This window comes from Callospermophilus lateralis, chromosome 14 (genome assembly GCF_048772815.1).
Source record: "Callospermophilus lateralis isolate mCalLat2 chromosome 14, mCalLat2.hap1, whole genome shotgun sequence".
In the NCBI taxonomy this organism is placed as follows: domain Eukaryota; kingdom Metazoa; phylum Chordata; class Mammalia; order Rodentia; family Sciuridae; genus Callospermophilus; species Callospermophilus lateralis.
Genome location: NC_135318.1, coordinates 18,629,133 through 18,647,710, shown reverse-complemented (window position 1 = coordinate 18,647,710; position 18,578 = coordinate 18,629,133). Strand labels below are relative to the sequence as shown.

The window sequence follows — 18,578 nt, the reverse complement described above, 5'->3', positions numbered from 1 at the left end:
CTTGCAGCCCTAATCTCTTTAGGGGTCAGGTTTTAAGAGGAAATAAAATTGCCCATAGTTTTCCAGGTCCTACTCCCCTCCTCCCTATCACAACTCCACTTTGCACATCTCTCTTCTTCTCAGCACTGCTCCTGTCCTCAAAAAGCCTTGGACTCCACAAGTGAGTGTTGTTAATTTTGGCTCGCAGTCCTTCCTGGTGAGTGGCCAACATTGTTCTGCTCCTTGCAGGGGTCCCTCCAATCTTGTTTGCCTCTGCAGAGCTCAGCCTGCCACCTGGGAGATGCCGAGATCGTGTTACAGCCGCTCAGGGGTCCTGCTGCTGGCCTTGATGCTTCAGGCCTCCGTGGAAGTGCGTGGTTGGTGCCTAGAGAGCAGCCAGTGTCAGGACCTCACCACGGAAAGCAACCTGCTGGTATGTGGGCCTTGGGTGCCACCTCTGGGCATCAGATGGGACTGGGGCTGGGACAGCTCAAAAGAAAGGGACATGGGGAAGAGGAGATTTTACTTCCATTGATTGGGGTGATTCAACCCAGGGCAGGAGCAGAACTTTGCTATGAAGTCAAGATTGAGCCAATGAGAGAGAGGAGGAAGCAGCCTCAAGGATATGGGTCAGAGCCACAGTTTCTGTTTGATAACCTTACTCCTTGCCCTGTTTTCTAGGGAGACCCCAGAGCATTTAACCTATTTAGAGACTGTGCCATAATAATTGTTTTTTTCAGTTGATCCTTCCCCTTCAATTTTTTGGTCCTCAAATTATTCCTTTTAAAATATCCTCATATCACCATTTTTACTCCATATTTCTTTCCCTTTATCTATTACCAGTTATGAAGTCAGCTAGGTATTTCTACAAAACGTCTGTAGAGGGAGAAGGAAAGACCAAAGTACCTTTATTTCAGTAACTGGTGCCGAATGTCTCATGCTTCCAAGTTCTCTGCAGTCTTTCCAGAAATGTAAAGGATGTTGTGCCAGAATAGGGTTTCCTCAAGGTCACCACAGTGGTGTCTGTGTGTATGTGTGTGTGTGCACACACAGCAAGCTCATGCACACACACCCAGCACCTGCCAAGTGAGGGTGGAATTTCCATTACTGTATCCTATGTTTCTTGTTGGTGGAGAAGCTGAGCTAGGATGAAGAAAGCGATTTCCTCATACACAGAGCTTTCATGTGTAAGTTAGAAACAAGAGCTTGGGGTGTTCTGTGATTTCTAGTTCAGAGAGACCCAAGAGACATCCACTACACAGCCTCTCCTGTTGAGAGCTCACCAGAGTAGGAGCATTGGACAGTCAGAGTCCATGGGCTCTAGTTCCATTTCTGTCACCAATGAGTGTGTGTGTGTGTGTGTGGGGGGGGGGGGGGTTGACCAGTATCTTCCATCTCTCTGAGCCTCCTGTTTTATTATCTGTCCAAGGGAGGGGAGTTTAAATTAGGTAGTTTTTATTGTTCACTCTTCACATTCTGTAGGGTTATAATTCTAAATCCCTGGAGTAGAAAATTCCCAGCTTCACAGAGTGGTTGGAATCCTCCCGTTTCCTCCTTTATAGTTTCCAAGTAGCCAAAAAACTCAAGGATGCAACCTATGGGTCATTTTCCTCAACAAATATGTACCATAATTGAGTCCTCTAAGGATAGGGAGCAGAGACACCAGCTTTTGACATGTACAAGGAAATAACCCTGACTTTCTATCCCTCCCCGGAGTCAGAATGAGGTGATAGGGAAATGAGCCATTATGTTCCAAAGACTACAGGCTGGGGGAAGAGGGTATGGTGAGATGAGCTAATAAGACTCAAAGGAATCAAAGCGAAGAGCGAAGTGGGACGTAGAAAAAATTTGAGACATAGGGCAGGAATAGGACTGGGTGGAATATAAAGTAGATTTGCAGATCACAGGGTAAGAGTAAGACATTCTATCACCTGGAGAGGTCCAAATTTCAGCCCCATGCCCCACTTGGACTTGAATGGAACTATAGCTATTTACTCAAAACTCATGAGGTGCCAATTGCTACCACCATCTGCCCTTTTTGCAGCAGTTCCTATATATCAGGTGTATAGTGGTCCAACACGGAACCTGGAGGGTGGGTTCCTCCTTGCCGCAGTAGGATGGGGTGAACCAGGGTGTTTGCTATAGTTCCCGGACTGTCTACGCAAGAGGACAAAAGGGCCACGTGCAGGGTGAGTCTGGGAAGATGACTATGAGTGTAGCGAGGTCTGCGCGGCACACGCGCTGAGCAGGCGGCCTCGAGGGGCAACATGGCGCGCTGTCCTGCCCCATCCCGGGAGGGCGGCGGCGGCAGCAGGGCCCGCGCCTCCCTCACGCGCTCGCTGTCCCTCAGGCGTGCATCCGGGCCTGCAAGCCCGACCTCTCCGCTGAGACGCCCGTGTTCCCCGGCAATGGCGACGAGCAGCCGCTGACCGAGAACCCCCGGAAGTACGTCATGGGCCACTTCCGCTGGGACCGGTTCGGCCGCCGGAACGGCAGCAGCAGTAGCGGCGGCGCGGGGCAGAAGCGCGAGGAGGAGGTCGCGGCAGGCGAAGGCCACGTCCCGCTGCCCGCCGGCGGCCCCGAGTTTCGCGACGATGGCGCCGAGCCGGGCCCGCGTGAGGGCAAGCGCTCCTACTCCATGGAGCACTTCCGCTGGGGCAAGCCGGTGGGCAAGAAGCGGCGCCCGGTGAAGGTGTACCCCAACGGCGCGGAGGACGAGTCGGCCGAATCCTTCCCGCTCGAGTTCAAGAGGGAGGCTGTGCCCGGCCCCGACGGCGCGGCGGCCCTCGCCGACCTGGAATACGGCCTGGTACCCGAAGCCCAGGCGGCGGCCGCCGAGAAGAAGGACGACGGGCCCTATCGCATGGAGCACTTCCGCTGGGGCAGCCCGCCCAAGGACAAGCGCTACGGCGGCTTCATGACCTCCGAGAAGAGCCAGACGCCCTTGGTGACGCTGTTCAAGAACGCCATCATCAAGAACGCGCACAAGAAGGGCCAGTGAGGGTGCAGCGGGGCGCAGGGGCTTCTCTCCTCCGGGAAGTCCATCCTAAAGCCCCCTGTCTCGCCTGCCCTTCTGCCTGGCCAGCTTCTCGCTGGGTCTGGGGGTAGCGACAGACATTCAACCCTTAAAGCTGTCTGTAGTTAGGAAATAAAGCCTTTCAAATTTCACAGCCGTCTCTGACTTTATGTGAATAAAACTAAAATACAATGATCAGCATTTACTGGAAGAGAAACATAGTGGTTTCCATGTGACCACTGTGTTTCATTAGATGGGGATAAAATGGAAAGACAACCTCCCCACCCAGCCATGGATCTTCAGGGGACCAACTAGTTTGAATGACTCAGGGTGGCTTTCAGTCCAGTGTTCCTAGGATGGCTACATTTCTCACCCTCCTGCACTGAGTGAAGATGTGCCCAAAGTCACAATTCCTACAAGAGTGACCATGGGGACTCAGGGAGCCAGGCAGGCACCTCGCGAGGCCTACTCATCAATGGGAGGACTCTGGACTGTCAAGTGGGAAGCTGTGGTCATGCTTTTCACTGACTGTGCCCTTTGCTACTTGTGTGACCTTAGGCAAGTCCCTTAGGCAATTTCAAGTTGAGTTCTTTCATTTACTTCTCCCTTCTTAGCATAAAGGCTGAGAGTTGGTATCAGTTCCAATTTGTTCACAGCTATTCCCAGACACATGGTCTCACTGCCTTCCACACATGCTCATGGAGAAACATCTGTTTAAATACAACACAATATGCAAATGCCTCTTACAGTTCTTAGGCTCAAACCTGGAGATCCCTGACTGTTTCCCCACTGGCTCTGCCCAGCTCCTCATCCCCATGTTGCCTGAATGCAGCCCTTCATTCTCAGTCCTCCCCACTCAGGCCTTTGTTCTTACCAACTTGTCTCCAGGTGCTCTCTTCTCCAACCATCATATACAAATTACTCATATTAACATATAAAAGTACTTCTTTCTCCATATTCTCTGACTTGTGAGCCAAAACAGTACTTCCACCTCCTGATTTTCTGTTAATTCCAAACTATTGGGCAGGGCATGCAGGGTCCTTGTCAACCAGGTTCACTTCCCTTCCAAGACTGTTTCCTTGAATGAAGGCTCTGCCTCATGCCTACAAGTCTTATTGTTCCTCTGCCATCCTTCTTCACTCTCTAGACCCTCCCACCCCCATTTTAAATGATGTCGTTTTTCAACACAAGCCCAGGCTCAAGTCCAGCTCTGCTGAGCAATGTGAACTCTTCCAGTTACTCCTCATCCCCAGTGTTTCTGCAGCCAGTCCCCTTCAGCATGGAGGGAATGCTCCTAGAATGGCAAGTTACTTGCTGTCTGCATGTCTTGTTCTCTCTTTCAAGGAAACTTCAGCTCTGTAGGGCAGAAGGCAGGTGTTGTGTGTTATGTTTCTTCTCAATCTCCCTGTGGCATTCTCACGATGCTGGGGCACAGGTTTGCAGCCACACATTTACAATACACAAGAGATTCACAGATACCTACAGGGCTGCAGGCATACCTGTCACTTGCATTCGGCACACCAGTGGACAGAATATATCAAAGCCAGCTGGGAAACATCTGTATATAGCATTTACACAAATACCCCTGTGGTTGATGCTCTGGGAGTTCGCAATGAAAGAAAATGGGGATTGCACCTGGGAAGTCCTGATATGAGGAGAGTTAGAAAATCATATTAATATAGGGTCTCCCTCAATAAGGGTTATAAGAAAAGAACTAGAATGAAGAATGGCCTGAGCCCAGTAACTGAGGATGCGCCTATGTTGGGAATCCTGGCCTCAAGTTTCCATGTTGGTAGCATCCTTTCCCCTCCTCCTTGGTTCTGGGACAGGTAAAATAGGGTCAGTATGTGTGTGTGTGTGTGTGTGGGGGGTGCCTAAATGTCAGTGGTACACAGTTGGTATTTTCAAATTCTGTTTTTATCCCCCCAAACCATTTACCTTAAAGAAATCAAACAGACAGCCATGTAATGACAACATTAACATTTATTTGAAAAGGGCATCATGAAGGCTCATTGGGAGATGGCAACTAATAATCCTAAAGAATGATTTTGCTAAGAATCCTTCCTACGCTCCCCGTCATTCCCCTTTCCTCCCTTCCCTAAAATAAAACTAATTTGATTCAACAAATTTAAAATACAGAAAACTGCCACAGGCACTAATTCTGCACTCACATATAAATATGTCAGCTGTTATATACATATATTATCAACTATGAACTACATTACACACATGCACACATGGGCACACACACTCAGCCAGGTGTTGAAGAGCTAAATGGACACAAATGTTAATGTATGGGCTGCAGCATTTGTAGAATTACAACTTTGCACTCCATATGCCTGAATCCACAGTCATGGAGGAGTATCGCAAAAGGGCAAGGTGATGGGGCTTGGGTAGCCCTGTGGTCCGCTGGAGGAGAGAAGCCCTGAACTATCAGGTTGATGTCCAAAGAGAGCACAGAAAACTTCCTTCTGGCCACAAAGCCCTTCCCACTGCCCAGTGGTTCCTTCTCACCATTGTTGCAGCCAGCCAGGCCTCAGGAAGGGCCTGCCATGAATCTCCTGCAGTCTTCAGATCTACACTGAGCTCGGGGCTAAGGGTCACAGTAATCAGAAAATTTCTAGGGCCAATGGGATGAAGAGGCCCTGAGCCTTCTCCCCAGATGTAATTGAGGTCTTGTTTCAAATGATCGGCCTCCCAGGGCTCAGGGACACAGGAAGCAGGTGTGGCCTGCCCTGATGAGACAACCTCCCTGCACACCTTAAAACATGGCACTAAACTGGCCAGCTGCCATTTTCTGGTCATGAGGAGGAACTGGGAAAAGTAGTCTCACTTTTCAATAGCACTTTGCATAGCCAGGTTAGAAGGCCTGGGGACAGCAGAATGGCAACTGGAAGGCCTGGTGAACCAGGAGCCCCCAAGCCCAGAGGTCTGCCATTTAAAGGAAACTTTGACTGTTCTGACTCCTACTCCAGTTTAGTGTCTTGAACCCAGAACATCCAGGACAAAGAGCAGCGCATGTATGACATTGGGTTCCTTTGAGTACATTCCTTGGTCCCAGGCCCCACTTTTCCCGCTCATCCATTTGCATTTGTGGATGGGTGGGGCATTAAACAGAAGGGAGTATCTGAGGACTTTTCTGGTTCTTCTCCTGACCTACTTGGGCTCCTTCTCTGTTGAGGAGGCCATTTAGGAGTCAAGAAACCACTTATTTCTAGTCTTCAGAGAGAAAATGGGAACAGGCCCAGGGCACTGGAGGTCCCAGGGCAAGGAAAATAGAAGATGCCCTAGGAATACACAGGTGGTTTCTGTTCATCTGCTCCTTGTGCTTTTATGACTCAACCAAATTAACAGAACCTGCAAATCTCAAATACATTCATGCCTATTAAGTTCTACCAGCCGATGACAACTATGCTACCTTGGTCACAAAGCTGGAGTTCTCAGAAGCATCTGGGGCAGCTGGATTGAATGAGCTTGCTGCCTTCTCTTGATTCAAGCTCATGTGAGAGAGGACAGCAAAAAGAGGCATGAGAGAGTGCTGCCATGCCAGAGGGCATGAAAGGCAGGTGCCAGGATGCTAAGCCAAGGCACCAGGTTCCTCCCTCTTGACCCCGCCCAACGCTGCTCTGCCTCCTTCCCAGGCCTTGTCACACAGTGGTGGACACTTCTGCATTCACTAAATTTTTGTCCAAGTTAGAATTCACCTTAAACTCTCTGATTCTAAGGCATACTTGGCTAAGATCCAGATTCCACCCCACACCAGCAGGCAAACTAATACTCCACTGAGTGTAAACTGAAACTGAAACTGAGACACACAAGAAATAGCCAGGTCTCCAAAAGCAGCTCATCTTTGCTAAGCAGCATGGTGTAAAGAAAAATCTGTCTTGGATCAATGAAGATGAAAGAGCAGAGTTGTCTCTTTAGAAAGGAAACCGTGTGCCTTTTTTTTTTTTTTTTTTTTCCTATTCTCAGGAGGCTGGTGAGGGACAGACATCTGAGTAGACCTACAGGTCTCTGGTTCCGAAACTGGCTCTAGAAAGAAACTCCAGGGAAATGACTCCCAAGGCTCAGAACCAGGAGCAATTGCCATGGGGGTAGACCCTAAGGCTGCATGGGAACAAGAAAGAAACAGAGGGTCTGAATGATGGGGAGATCTGGTGTGGTGAGGAAAGGCATGTTTGTGGTTCAAGGTTTAGGTTTTCTTTAATGTTTCTTCCAAAGGTTACTTTTTTAAAAAAAACTTTAAAGTTAAACTTTTAAGTTTGTCTAAAGTTATTTTAAACATGGTTTCTTAATATAGAGATATTAAAGAGAAATCTAAGTTCATGCTTGCAAAGTTGGGTTGATCACAAGCCAAAAGCCACAGAACAGAGTTAAAAACCCATGGGGGAACAGAAGCCTCACCCCCTGGGCCTGAGATCATGCAGGCCATGCAAAAGACACATGCCCACAGCATGGGGTGGTAGCCGTGGAGAAGAGCTGCATCCACAGTGTGGAAACTACAGGGATGAGGGTCCAACAGCCCCATGACAACATTTACTGCACACACAATGAGAAACCGCATGTGCTAAGTTTTTCCCAATTTTGGAATAGGTACCCATCTGTCCTAACGATGAGGCTCTCACTGTGTGTCTACACAGGGCCATGCGCAGGGGTATGATCTGAGGGCATCCTGTCCTCCCCTTAGCAGAAGTAGCCCCCTTCTGACCCCATGCCACACTGCCTAAAAGTATACCCTAAAAAGTGATTACTTTGGGTCAATAAATCTATTCTCCCTTCCTTTCTTTAAAAAGCAAATTCTCCAGAAAGGGAACGTTTGACCATTCACACTTTCCTGTGAGTTATATCAGCTCAGAAGAGTCATGGGAAGTTTGGCTCTAAAGAAAGGAAAGGGCTCCTTTGACCATGGGTGCTTCCAGTAGAGAAGACCCAGGTGGGAATCTGCTAGGGGCACCCCAGGAGGAATAAAGGAACCTGGAGGTGGGATGGGGAAGCATAGGCAGAGAGGAGGCAGCAAGTGGCCTCCTTTATGCCCTGCCTGGCTCTGAACATGCAGGTCACATAGGGTCAGGCAGGAAGACTTGGGGAAAATGAATCCCAGAACCTAATGGGGTCTCTACCATTTTTCCCCAGGATACAAGCAAGGTCTGTTGGCACTGATGTCCCAGACTTTGTCCAAAGAGTGAAGAAATCATTCCAATATTAGGTGCTAGATCCCTCTTTGCTCAAATGGAACATCCCTAAGGTTAATTTCAGACATCCTTGAGCCCCAAAGTGCCACTTGTTCCATTCCCCCTCTCTTCTCCCCTGGCCCAGGCTGGAAGCGTCTTCCATGGAAGGTGGCAGGGGCAGGCCTCTGGGCTTCCTTCCCTTTTTTGGGTCATCAAGAATCAGATTATCTTGTTCTACCTTCCCTCAACCCAGAGGCTTGGAAATGTCTTGAGATCCTTGGAAAAAGACATCAAAGAGAGAACATGACTAATTCAGAGAAACATCCAGTAGACAGAATCACGGAGGGACACCAAAAGCCCCCTCTGAAGAAAAGGAGGAGTGAGACCATGCTGACCAAGGATAGGACTTGCCCTGCTTGTCCTGTCCAAGACAGGAGGCAGGTCCTTGCAGCAGCCCACTATCACCAGCCTGCCCACCCTTCCCTCTACCTTTGCTGTCCCCAGGGTATCTCCACCCTAGAAGGACTTGGAATTAATTAATAGTAGAAAGAATCATAGACGGCTGAAGGATGGACAAGACCGTGGAAGACGCTCAAGACTTGAGTACAGGAGGAAGAGGGCTGCTTGGGGTAACTGCTACCATCTCCCACCTCTGACATGGTCACTTCTCTACAAGGGAGCATTCCTTGGTTCCTCCAAGTGCCGATTATGGATGGCTTCCTTGGACCAACCAAGTCCCCTCTACTTCTCTCCTCAGGAGATGAGATGTGCTCCCACAGACACAGCCCCAATAGAAGCCCTTCACCCCACACACCAAGCGGGACCTTCCCAGACCTCTCAGCTTCTCTCTGCAGATGCCCCCATGATTCTCTGTCCCTGGTCGACACAAAAGAGAAGACAAAAGGTGCAGGTGAGATGCTTATTGGCCCCAGAGGGGCAGGTGGCTGGATCTCCCTCAGGGAAGACAAGGCAGAGGCAGGAGGGCCATGAAGGGCCAGGGAAGGCCCAGAGGCGCCACCTTTGCTTAGCTGGCCGCCATCCAAGGTGACTGTTTTCAGAGATCCCAGCTACATTTCCATAAGGTAGGGGTGGGTGTGAAGGTGAGCCCCTCCCTCAGACCCTGTTCCTCGGAGGGGCTCCATGTCTTGGAATTCAGTATACGCACAGATCGGGGAACTTCATCTCATAGACGGGGATGGAATGGTTTTGTGGCTGGCCGTAGGCTGCGGTGATGGTTCCTGATGGGCTCGGAGGGGGCCTGAGGGGACACAGGAAGGAGAGAGCCATGAGGTAGGAATTCTGCAGTCCCACCCCTGGGCAAGAAAACACAGCAACTGATTTGGATTTCCTTTTGCACAGGGACCAGAGAGCTTGTCACTCCCTGGGGTCCCAGGTTTCCAAGTTGTTCCAGAATCTAGAGCTTAGGCAGGTCCTTGGAAGAGTCTACAGTGATACCGCTGCTTTAAATTAAATACCAGCCTGGGACACTAGGCTTCGCCCAGCCAGCCTCTTTCCCCTCTCTGATCTCGGACTCCTTGTCTAGGGAGAGTTGGTGGCTGACTCCAGCCCTGGGAACAGAGTTGTGGTTCATGGAAGGACTGAAGGCAAGTGTGCAGAGGAGGATGCAGGGTGAGAGCCTTGATGCTGAGGGCACAGGTAGGGGTCCCCTGACCAGGACTGCCACTTACCGAATGGTGATTTCAAAGATCTGGTTGAGCTTGCTCTGCAGCAGCGATGCCTAGACACAAACAGAGCAGAGTGAGCTGGGGGCTCCCAGGCCCCTACCAGTTGACTCACAGCCCACCCATCTAGAGGATGTCCTGGAGATGCTGGGACGCGCAGCCCAAGGAGGACACTCGGGTGTGGGATGCCTGTGGGGCCCTGACTGCAGATTCAGACTGGGAAGAGCTACTGTCAAAGGCTGGCTAGGGGCAGGACAGACGTCCAGGAGTAGCAGGGAGGCTTTGGGCAGGCAGTTCTTGAGTTCAAGGTCATTGCCCCTGAACGTGGGGTGGCAGGGACTGCTGGGCATGGGGCCAGGAGACTCGCAGTGGGCGTCAGCTCCTTTCTCAACTCACATTTGTCCAACACCTGGGCCTTGACTCCTAGCTCACGAGGCATCACCCCTGTGGCGCCCCACTTACCCGGGCCCCGCAGTGGGCTGCAATCTCCTCGAAGGGGGCCTTCTGAAATTTCTCCACCACCTGTCGCCGCCGCTCGCGCTCCTGTTCCTCCACTGCTACACTGTCCACTGCAACGACAGCAGGGTTAGTGCCCAGGTCCTCCTCACTGATGAGGAAGCGGAAGGGCTTGGGGAGATGGACAGGGTGTGGACTTGGGGCGGAGGCGCAGGCCGTGACGGCTGCTTGAGCGGTGCCCTCTGACTGCTGGGGAGTGGACCTGCAGCCTCAGCCGCCAGGGCAGGGCTGAGTCAGAGCGGAGAGGGCAGCCCTGCCCTCCCCTCTAACCAGTCACTGGGGCCCCTAACTTACCAATGGCCTTCTTCAGCGTCTCATAGGTGATCTCCTCGGCTGGCACTCGCTGAAGGAGAGGGGACAGAGAAGCTCAGAGAGGTGGATAGAAAAAGGCAGCCCTGGCCTCTCAGCTATCTGGTACCCCTTTGCTTCTTAGAAGAATGTCAAAAGGGATCCCCCCCATCCTCCAGGGTCTCTGAAGCTCCTGGAGCAGGCATGGAGGACAGCGAGAGAGGTGGGGGTGAAGAAAGGAATTCCTCATCAGATTCAAACTTAGGGGTGAGTCCCAAGTCTTATCTAAAAAACCCTCTGTCCCGGCCTCTCACTCTAGCCTGTCCCATCAAGTCCTGGAGGAGGAAAATACCATGTAATTTAAAAACAAAATCTTGAGATAATAACAGAAATTACTGGAAGAAAGAAGGGGCAGTTGGCAAGTATAATCTTGGATGTCAATTTTAAAAACTGAATGACATTTTTGAAGATTTAATGATATTAAATTATCTATCAAGGTGAGCAGAGTTTTAATATTGGTGGGCCCTTCCCTGCCGAGGTTGGTCCAAGGACATGGGTCGCAGGACTTGAGCACTCTGTAGAGTCTATGAAAGGAGGTGGGAAAAAATAAAACCCAAAGAAGGAACACCAAGGATGTGTGGCCTTAGGTCAGATGCAGAAAACAGTGAAGGAGCTTGGATGAAGTTCCAGAAATCCCCACCAGACTATGAGCTCCTTGGGGCAAGACCTGGGACTTACTCATGTTCCATCACTGAAACACAAGTATTTGAAAGAAGCAGACACAGAAGAAAATGATATCATTGACACGAAGTTCAAGAAGTGACCAAGTCAGGCTAGTGGCTCCCTTTGGCAAGAGGGGTGGCCAAGAGAGGGGGCAGGGCCCCTGGGCGATAACTGTTCTATTCCCTGATCTGGGTATGATGACATGGGTGCATTTTTCTTTTTTGAGCTGCATATATTTAAAAAATTTATTTGGCATCCAGTAAGTGATGGAGTGGAAAGAACAGAAGTGTGGATAAGGGACAAAGTCATTCAACAGCTTTTTTTGGGGGTACCAGGGATTGAACTCAGGGGCACTCAACCACTGAGCCACATCTCATCTCACCTATTTTGTATTTTATTTAGAGACCGGGTCTCACTGAGTTGTTAGTGCCTTGCTTTTGCTGAGACTGGCTTTGAATTCATAATCCTCCTGCCTCAGCCTCCCGAGCTGCTGGGATTACAGGTGTGCGCCACCATACCTGGCTCAACAAATGTTAAATGAGTACTAATTACATGCAGGGTTCTAAGTGGGTCATTCAATAGAAATCAGAAAAATTTCCAGCATTGGAATTACATGCACGAGAGTGCTATGCTGAGCTGTAATTCATCAGAGAATCCATCCTCTGCATATCCATCTATGCATGGTGTGCAACTATCCAACGTAAGATACTCACATGCCAGGTGCTAGGGAACTGTGGTGATGACAGTCAGAGAAAAAGAAACTCACTGGGCAAGAGCAGGTAGAGAGAAGTGAATGGAAGAAATGGAACTAGAGCTGGGCATTGAAGAATAGGTAGTTCACAGGCATGAAGGCACATACACACGTGGGGATAAAGGGTGAGTCTCACATGGACTCCAACACTAGCAAACCCATGGAGGCAGCATAGGGGAGGCTGAGGGCAGTCCTACCAGGCTGGGATGGTGCAGGTATGCTGGGGACAAGTGGGTGGGGTAAAATGGTATGGTAGTGCCAGCCCAGATTGTAAATGTCTCTGAATGCCAAGCACCAGTATTGGAATTGGATCAAACCAGCCAGCATAGATTTCATCAGCCACCCCTTCCAGAGGCAACTGATAGTAGGTGGCTATGTAGCCAGGTAACCATTGCTCCTCCTCCTGCTCCACTTAACTCATCAATTCCTGAGGGACTCTTGGAAAGGGAGAATCATTTCCACAGTGGGAGACAGCAGCCAACCAAACCCTGAGGCCTGACACTCTGGAGGTTCCCAGTCTTTTACAGCAGGAAGGGCTCAGAGAACCCATCCCACCCCCCACCCGTTCCACATCCTCACTTTTGTGGTCCAATTAGCCCAATTCAGAGCTTCCAGCCTTCCCTGGGAAGGTTCCTGACAAGTTTTGAAAGCCCCGAACTGGAGGTCTGCTCAGTAGTTGAGGGCATGGTTAGAGGGAGACTGACCTTTGGGGATTAGAACCTGCAGTACTAATAGGATATCAGTGCCTCTAGGATACTGTAACAGTAGGGACATGGCAAAGCCACAGAACGGACACCACCTAGCGGGAACCCTAATGTGAACCATGAACCGTGGCTGGTGACAGTGTGTCAGTCTAGGGTAATCAACTGTCAGGCAGGTGTCACTCTGGTGTGGATGTTGGAAGCTTATGTATTTGTAGAAAGCTTAAAATTTTCTGAAAGAGTTGAGTTTTGAAAATTGCTTTCATGTGGAATTGGGCTAAAACTTGTTTCTAGATTAGTAATTATAATTTGAAATTATAGTTGAAATTACAATTTGATCTAGAGAGTCCCTCTTGAGAAAAAAAATCATCAAATTTAAGTACTATGGTAGTGTTGGGAGCCTTTTTAATAATCTTAGAAAGAATAAATGTTTTAGCCCAGAAAGCTATAAGTATATGGGATATCTCTGGATCCTCTTTTCACATTTGCTTTTAACTTAAAACTGCTTTAAAAATAAGTATTAATAAAAAATATACCAATATGTCAGGAAGACGCACTATGAAAGCTATTTTCACCCTCATCTTTTCTGCTGAGCCTCTGACTTGAAACCCAGAGCACATAATGCCCCTAGTATGAGTAGGGAATGGAACCAGAGTGCTTTTTGAAACAGTCCCATGGGAGTGTGTGTTGGGAGGGAAAACTGATAAGGTTTTCAGATGGAAATATCAATTTTATACAGTGAGAGTTGGTAAGAAAATGGCTTTACCGAGAAACTAAGTTCTACTTAAGCTTCGGTGCGTTGGGCCGTGTAGGGGGCTGGTGTTTCTGGTGTCCAGAAGCTTCACCATGACAGTGACAAGGACACTCACCTCCTCCTTCTCTGGACTGTTCCTTGATTCTACTTCCACCTGCAGGGAAATGGTCTCTCCAATGCTCTTTCTCTTGGATAAGCGATCTTCATCTGCAAAAGAGAAGCCGCAAAGCTGGAGTTGCCAGCCCTTGGAGAGCCAGGTTTGAGATGCTGGTCCCCTCTCCCTCAGCCTCTGCTTGGTCCACAGTCCTCTGCAGCTCACACTTAAGCTCCATGTGGAGCTTACAGAAGCTTCCTATTGCTGAGAGCCTCCCCACCTATCTTGGGGTGGTCCGTTTGTTGCACTGGGTTAAGATTTTGTAAGCACTGATGAAAACAAAGAAGCCGCTTTGACTGGAAGGCACATCCAGCTTGCCTAAGCACCAGCTGCTAAAAGCACCTGCAGCCGTCATCTGTACGGTTTACTAAGTGCATCTGCCATCACCATCTCCCAGATCTCTCTTGCTGATCATCTATGAGGTATTTCACAGTCAGGGAAACTGAAACTCAGCGATGTTTAGACATGTCTAAGATTCTTCAGGCAGTAAGTTGCATGGAAATCTCAAATTGGTCTCTGGTTCCACAGTCCATGTGTGCTCTTTCCAGGACAATGGGCCCCCCTGACTCACATCCACAGGTCAGGCTAATACACGGGCCTGTGGATGTGAGTACTGAGGAGGAGAGGCAGAAATCAAGATGTCACCATAAATTCTGTTGTGTCTTTGTACTCTTGTGCAACATTTAAGATGTCACAGAAGGTAATCAAAGAGCCCACAAGTCCCTTTCTGGGCATTTATATAGCCAAGAAAAAGCAGAGGCAAGCTTGAGAGTTATTGCATGGAGCTCGTACCTGTTAGCTGAGGGATGTAGGGTAGGCAGAGCCTGTCTGAATTGTAGCCACTGCCCCCCAGGACTTCACTGATCTTGCTCTGGCGGAAGAGGAACTCGATGACCACGCCATCAAGATTTTGAGACAGTCTGGATGATGAAGGAGGGGAGAGGCAAGGTATAACTAAGGTTTCTCCCCAACGAATTCCTTATATTGAAAGTAATGTATTTGTTATGCAAAACGACAGAGACGCAAAAGAGAAAATCACCCACAGTCCCGTTTCCAGACAGAACTACTATTTATATTTGTGTAGGATCCTTCAGTTACATAGATTTATGCCCACACATGAACGTCTCCTTCTCCAACACATTATTCTGAATTTTTTTTTCACTTTTCTTTTTTAGATATAGATGGACATGATACCCTTATTTTATCTATATTATGTGGTGCTGAGTGCCAAACCCAGTGCCTCACATGTGTGAGTCAAGTGCTCTACCACGGAGCCACAACGCTAGCTCTGAAATGTTTTATTCACCTATTATGTAATAAATTTTTCACATGAAATGTTCCTCAAAAACATCACTGATATTATTTGCCAGATGTTCGTTGCATGGATGGGCTGTAGTTTGTAAAGCTATGCTCTCTTATTGGACACTTTTTTTTTTTTTTCTAAGTATCTTTCCCTTGAATTTGTCTGATGCTGAAACCATGCTGACCCACAACACAGTCTGAATGTCACTTGGATGGACAGCAGTGTGCTGTCAGGCATGACTCCTACAGGGCATATTTCTTGTAGATTTGGCCAAAGTTCCCAGAGGTCACATCAAGTCCTTTACAGCACAACACAGCAGCCTGCCATCATCGCCTGCTTGGGGTACTGTACCATGATAGTGTCCATCCGCCCAGGATTTCTGGGCCACGGGCAGGCTCCACTTTCTGCCCTGGATTCCATAGAAGCCCAAGCCTCCTGGTGTGCAGTCTCTTTTGACCTCAGGCTGCCCACCTCCCTACTCAGCTGCCCGGGGAATCCTCGACCATGTCCCAGGGGTGCTCCTCACCTGGGCCTCTCCACAAACACATCCTCGGGGAGCATGTATGGAGCTTCCTTCTTCCTAGTCTCTATCACCTGAAATTTGAGAGGAATCAGATGATGAGAGCTGGGTCCAGGAGGGCAGAGGAGCTCAGAACAGGCAACAGAAGGAGCAGCCACCTCGCTGTCAGCATTGACTCCTTCCCACCACCTTGTTGCGGGGTACACTACAAAGGGGCTTCTCAAGAGAAACCAGGATCCCCAGCAACTCTCGGAGCAGCCTATGAAGCACAAGGCGCCTGCTAAAAAACTATCGCCATCAACAACACTTGGACATCAAGTGCCCTCAGGTGCAGGGCACCGCTGAGGAACTGCAGTGTCTTGCTCCTGGGTCCTGTTCCTGTGCTAGCTACTAAGACACATAACAGGGGGATATAGGTTGCACCATGTCCCAAAGCTGGGGATTGCAAACACATCCTGATGGACAGTGATAGCTTGAGTTTTCCTCAGCATCTTTTGCAAATTTTTGGTAAGAAAGGTAAAAATGACTAAGAAGATGAGTAGTTGGGGGAGGGAGGGTATGCAGGTGTGTATAGGTGAGATGGCAATGATCCCATGAATTCCAGTGGAGAGATGCCTGGCTGTTGCCCTTCTCTTATCAGCCCAGAGGCTGGGAGGGTCCAACTGCTTTGGGGTGGTCTTTGACACAGTGCCATGGGATGCTTCTCCATGTTCCCAGGACAGCTGAGGCCTGGAATTCTGCTTACTTTCCTTTTGCTAGTTCCTTTTAAAGTTAATTTGGACATCAAATCATTCTACCCATAAATATCCTAGCATATTTTAAAAGATCTTTATGTAACAACGGCGAGCATTTGACTATAGTCTGTATATTAGATAATCTCAATGGATTTTTTTTGTTGTTTTTGAAAACTTAATTAGATATGTGCCTAGCATGACAGTCACAGGGGAGATGCCCATATTGTGTTGTTTTTTTTTTTTTAAGCCATGCAGACTGATGTACGTAAATTGCAAGGACAGAGAGCTGGGATTTGTTTTAAAACATTTCAGAAAAGATAAAGAAAAGGAAACAGCTGAAGTAAAAGTGGGAAAGTCTTCTGAAGTATTTACTCTGCATGATTTCTAATGGATGTTGACTGCTCTCACCCTGCTTTTGGTATTTGAGAATTTTCAAGGTAGGAAAAAAAAAAATCAGCTTTCGTCCATATGATCCCAGGAGTGTGTGCTCCCGTGAGTTGGGAGGGGACAGAGAACAGGAAGCAGGTATAGGGCAATCCCTGCGCTGGACCCCATCTGCTGTGTCATCAGGCGGGAGGAAATGCCACCTCATGTCACTTCTCACTGTCATTAATTCTTCCTTCAACTCTTTCTTCAATGCCTAAGGCCAAGAACAGTACTGATACAATTAAGTAAAAGCTGTTCCTGGGAAGCCCCAAGCTGAGGGCCTCCTGAGCTCTCAGCATCATGAGGACACTGACCTCGTGGATGTGCTGGCAGAAGGCAGGTACCGTCGTCAGCTGGCTGATGAGGTTTAGGTAGGCTGCCCCCAGAGCGTAGAGCGCACAGCGGTTGTACACAGGCAAGTTCTCTTCATTGACCTGGGCCACATCCTGGGGTAACATAGATGGGTCTCTGGAGTTTTTATCTGAGAAACTATTCTGCAGTCTGCATCCTCCATCCATCCAACCTCTCCCCAGTCTTTAGAGATGGCTCTTTTCTAGACTGAGTCTTTCTCAGCATTTTCTCCATAACTTTCCAGGTAGACAAGAGTCACCCCCATTAAAGTGGAAGGGGATGGTTTCTAGAACAATCCATGAACTGGAGGATCTTAAATACTGAGTATGGTGGCAATGACCTCAACTCCCCGCTCTGTGGTGACAGCTGTAGTGACCTCTACTCCAAACTTCAATTCCACCGTACGGATGCCGTCTCCTTCACGACAATTGATTCTTGGAGAAAGAAACTGGCTTGCTAAACTGGGTTCACATGTTAAATTGAGAAAACTGTGGGAGTCACCAAGGGGTTGGGATACAAAGGAATTCTAATTCTGCTTCTTGAGCATAAAAAAGAATTAAGAAATGTTTAACATTTCCCACTTGCAGGTTAGCCCTGCAGGATTTAGCACTGCCAAGTGGTAACCGAAGGCTCCCCATCACTCAACTCCCAGACTTGCTGTGACACTTGCTGATGCCCAGCTGGCTTCAGGACCTGGAGACTTCAGCCTCTGAGGTCTGAAGGGTCCACTCTGACGCCCTCAGGAGCATACTTCCACCCAGAGAGACCCTGAAAGTCTCAGGTCCTGCCCAGGACCACACTGGCTATAAATTGCAAAGGAAGTTTGTTAACTATACAGGTCTTCAGGCTCGGGAAACTGATTTAGCAGGGAATATGTATTTTTAACAAGCACTCAAGGCAATTTGGAAGAATATCTAAGTTTGAGAACTAGAGGATCTTTAGACAATTAAGTTTGCCTAAACAAATTTGTTTCAGGATCACTCAGGGCTTATGAATATCCTCTTGGAAATCCTTGGATTCTCACTCAGACTCTGAGAGGGACTTGAAATACTGAGGGATAAAGGGTTTTGTTTTTCAGTGACCCTGTTCCTTAGGTCTCCCTTAACTTGAGGATGAACCACTCTCATAAAGTACGCAATCTCGAGGGTTCTCCAGACAAGACCATGGTTTGAGGTCTTCATGGAATTACGGCCAACGAAGAGTTCAAAATTCTCAGGCTTCAAAACGATTGTTCAGCAACTGCTTCTTATCAGTCCTTGGCCAGATCGGGGCCCCTCCCTACAATTCCTAACCGGTCCGTCCTGCCCACACTAAGCCCCACCTGAACAGCCAGCACCAAGCGGATGAGGTCCACCACCACTTCCTCGTTGGCCAGCTCGATGCTGATGAGCGCCAGCAGCCCATAGAGGGCCTCGTAGTGCTTCTGGATATTCGTCTCCTCCTTACAGCTCAGGTAGATGTGCCTATAGAGCTGCTGGGAATGCTGGGGACAGGAGTGTGGGCGGAGGA

At 48.9% G+C, this 18,578-nt stretch overlaps 2 protein-coding genes across 5 annotated transcripts in view; one reads left to right on the top strand and one right to left on the bottom strand.

Annotated features, from left to right (window-relative positions):
* Positions 1-280: 280 nt before the first annotated feature.
* On the top strand, positions 281-3,147 carry Pomc (proopiomelanocortin). Its single transcript, XM_076833407.1, has 2 exons — positions 281-412; positions 2,330-3,147. The coding sequence occupies exons 1-2, from the start codon at positions 281-283 to the stop codon at positions 2,978-2,980; spliced, it is 783 nt and encodes a 260-aa protein (XP_076689522.1). The 3' UTR covers positions 2,981-3,147.
* Positions 3,148-4,960: 1,813 nt separating this feature from the next.
* The window catches only part of Efr3b (EFR3 homolog B), an 82,595-nt gene continuing 68,977 nt past the window's right edge, over positions 4,961-18,578 (bottom strand). For all 4 annotated transcript variants that reach the window (XM_076832832.2, XM_077105153.1, XM_077105154.1 and 1 more), the window contains exons 15-23: positions 18,391-18,552; positions 17,033-17,164; positions 15,565-15,632; positions 14,528-14,655; positions 13,697-13,788; positions 10,659-10,707; positions 10,311-10,417; positions 9,855-9,904; positions 4,961-9,424 (exon numbers count right to left, since the gene is read on the bottom strand). In XM_076832832.2, coding sequence (XP_076688947.1) covers positions 9,319-9,424; positions 9,855-9,904; positions 10,311-10,417; positions 10,659-10,707; positions 13,697-13,788; positions 14,528-14,655; positions 15,565-15,632; positions 17,033-17,164; positions 18,391-18,552 — 894 coding nt within the window. In that variant the 3' untranslated portion in view covers positions 4,961-9,318. The remainder of the gene's footprint in view (positions 9,425-9,854; positions 9,905-10,310; positions 10,418-10,658; positions 10,708-13,696; positions 13,789-14,527; positions 14,656-15,564; positions 15,633-17,032; positions 17,165-18,390; positions 18,553-18,578) is intronic.

Excerpts from the sequence above, each read along its gene's own strand:
- Pomc (XM_076833407.1), top strand. The coding sequence starts at position 281 with ATGCCGAGATCGTGTTACAGCCGCTCAGGGGTCCTGCTGCTGGCCTTG. Across the intron at positions 413-2,329 it reads CCACGGAAAGCAACCTGCTG|GCGTGCATCCGGGCCTGCAA; the intron begins GTATGTGGGCCT and ends GCTGTCCCTCAG.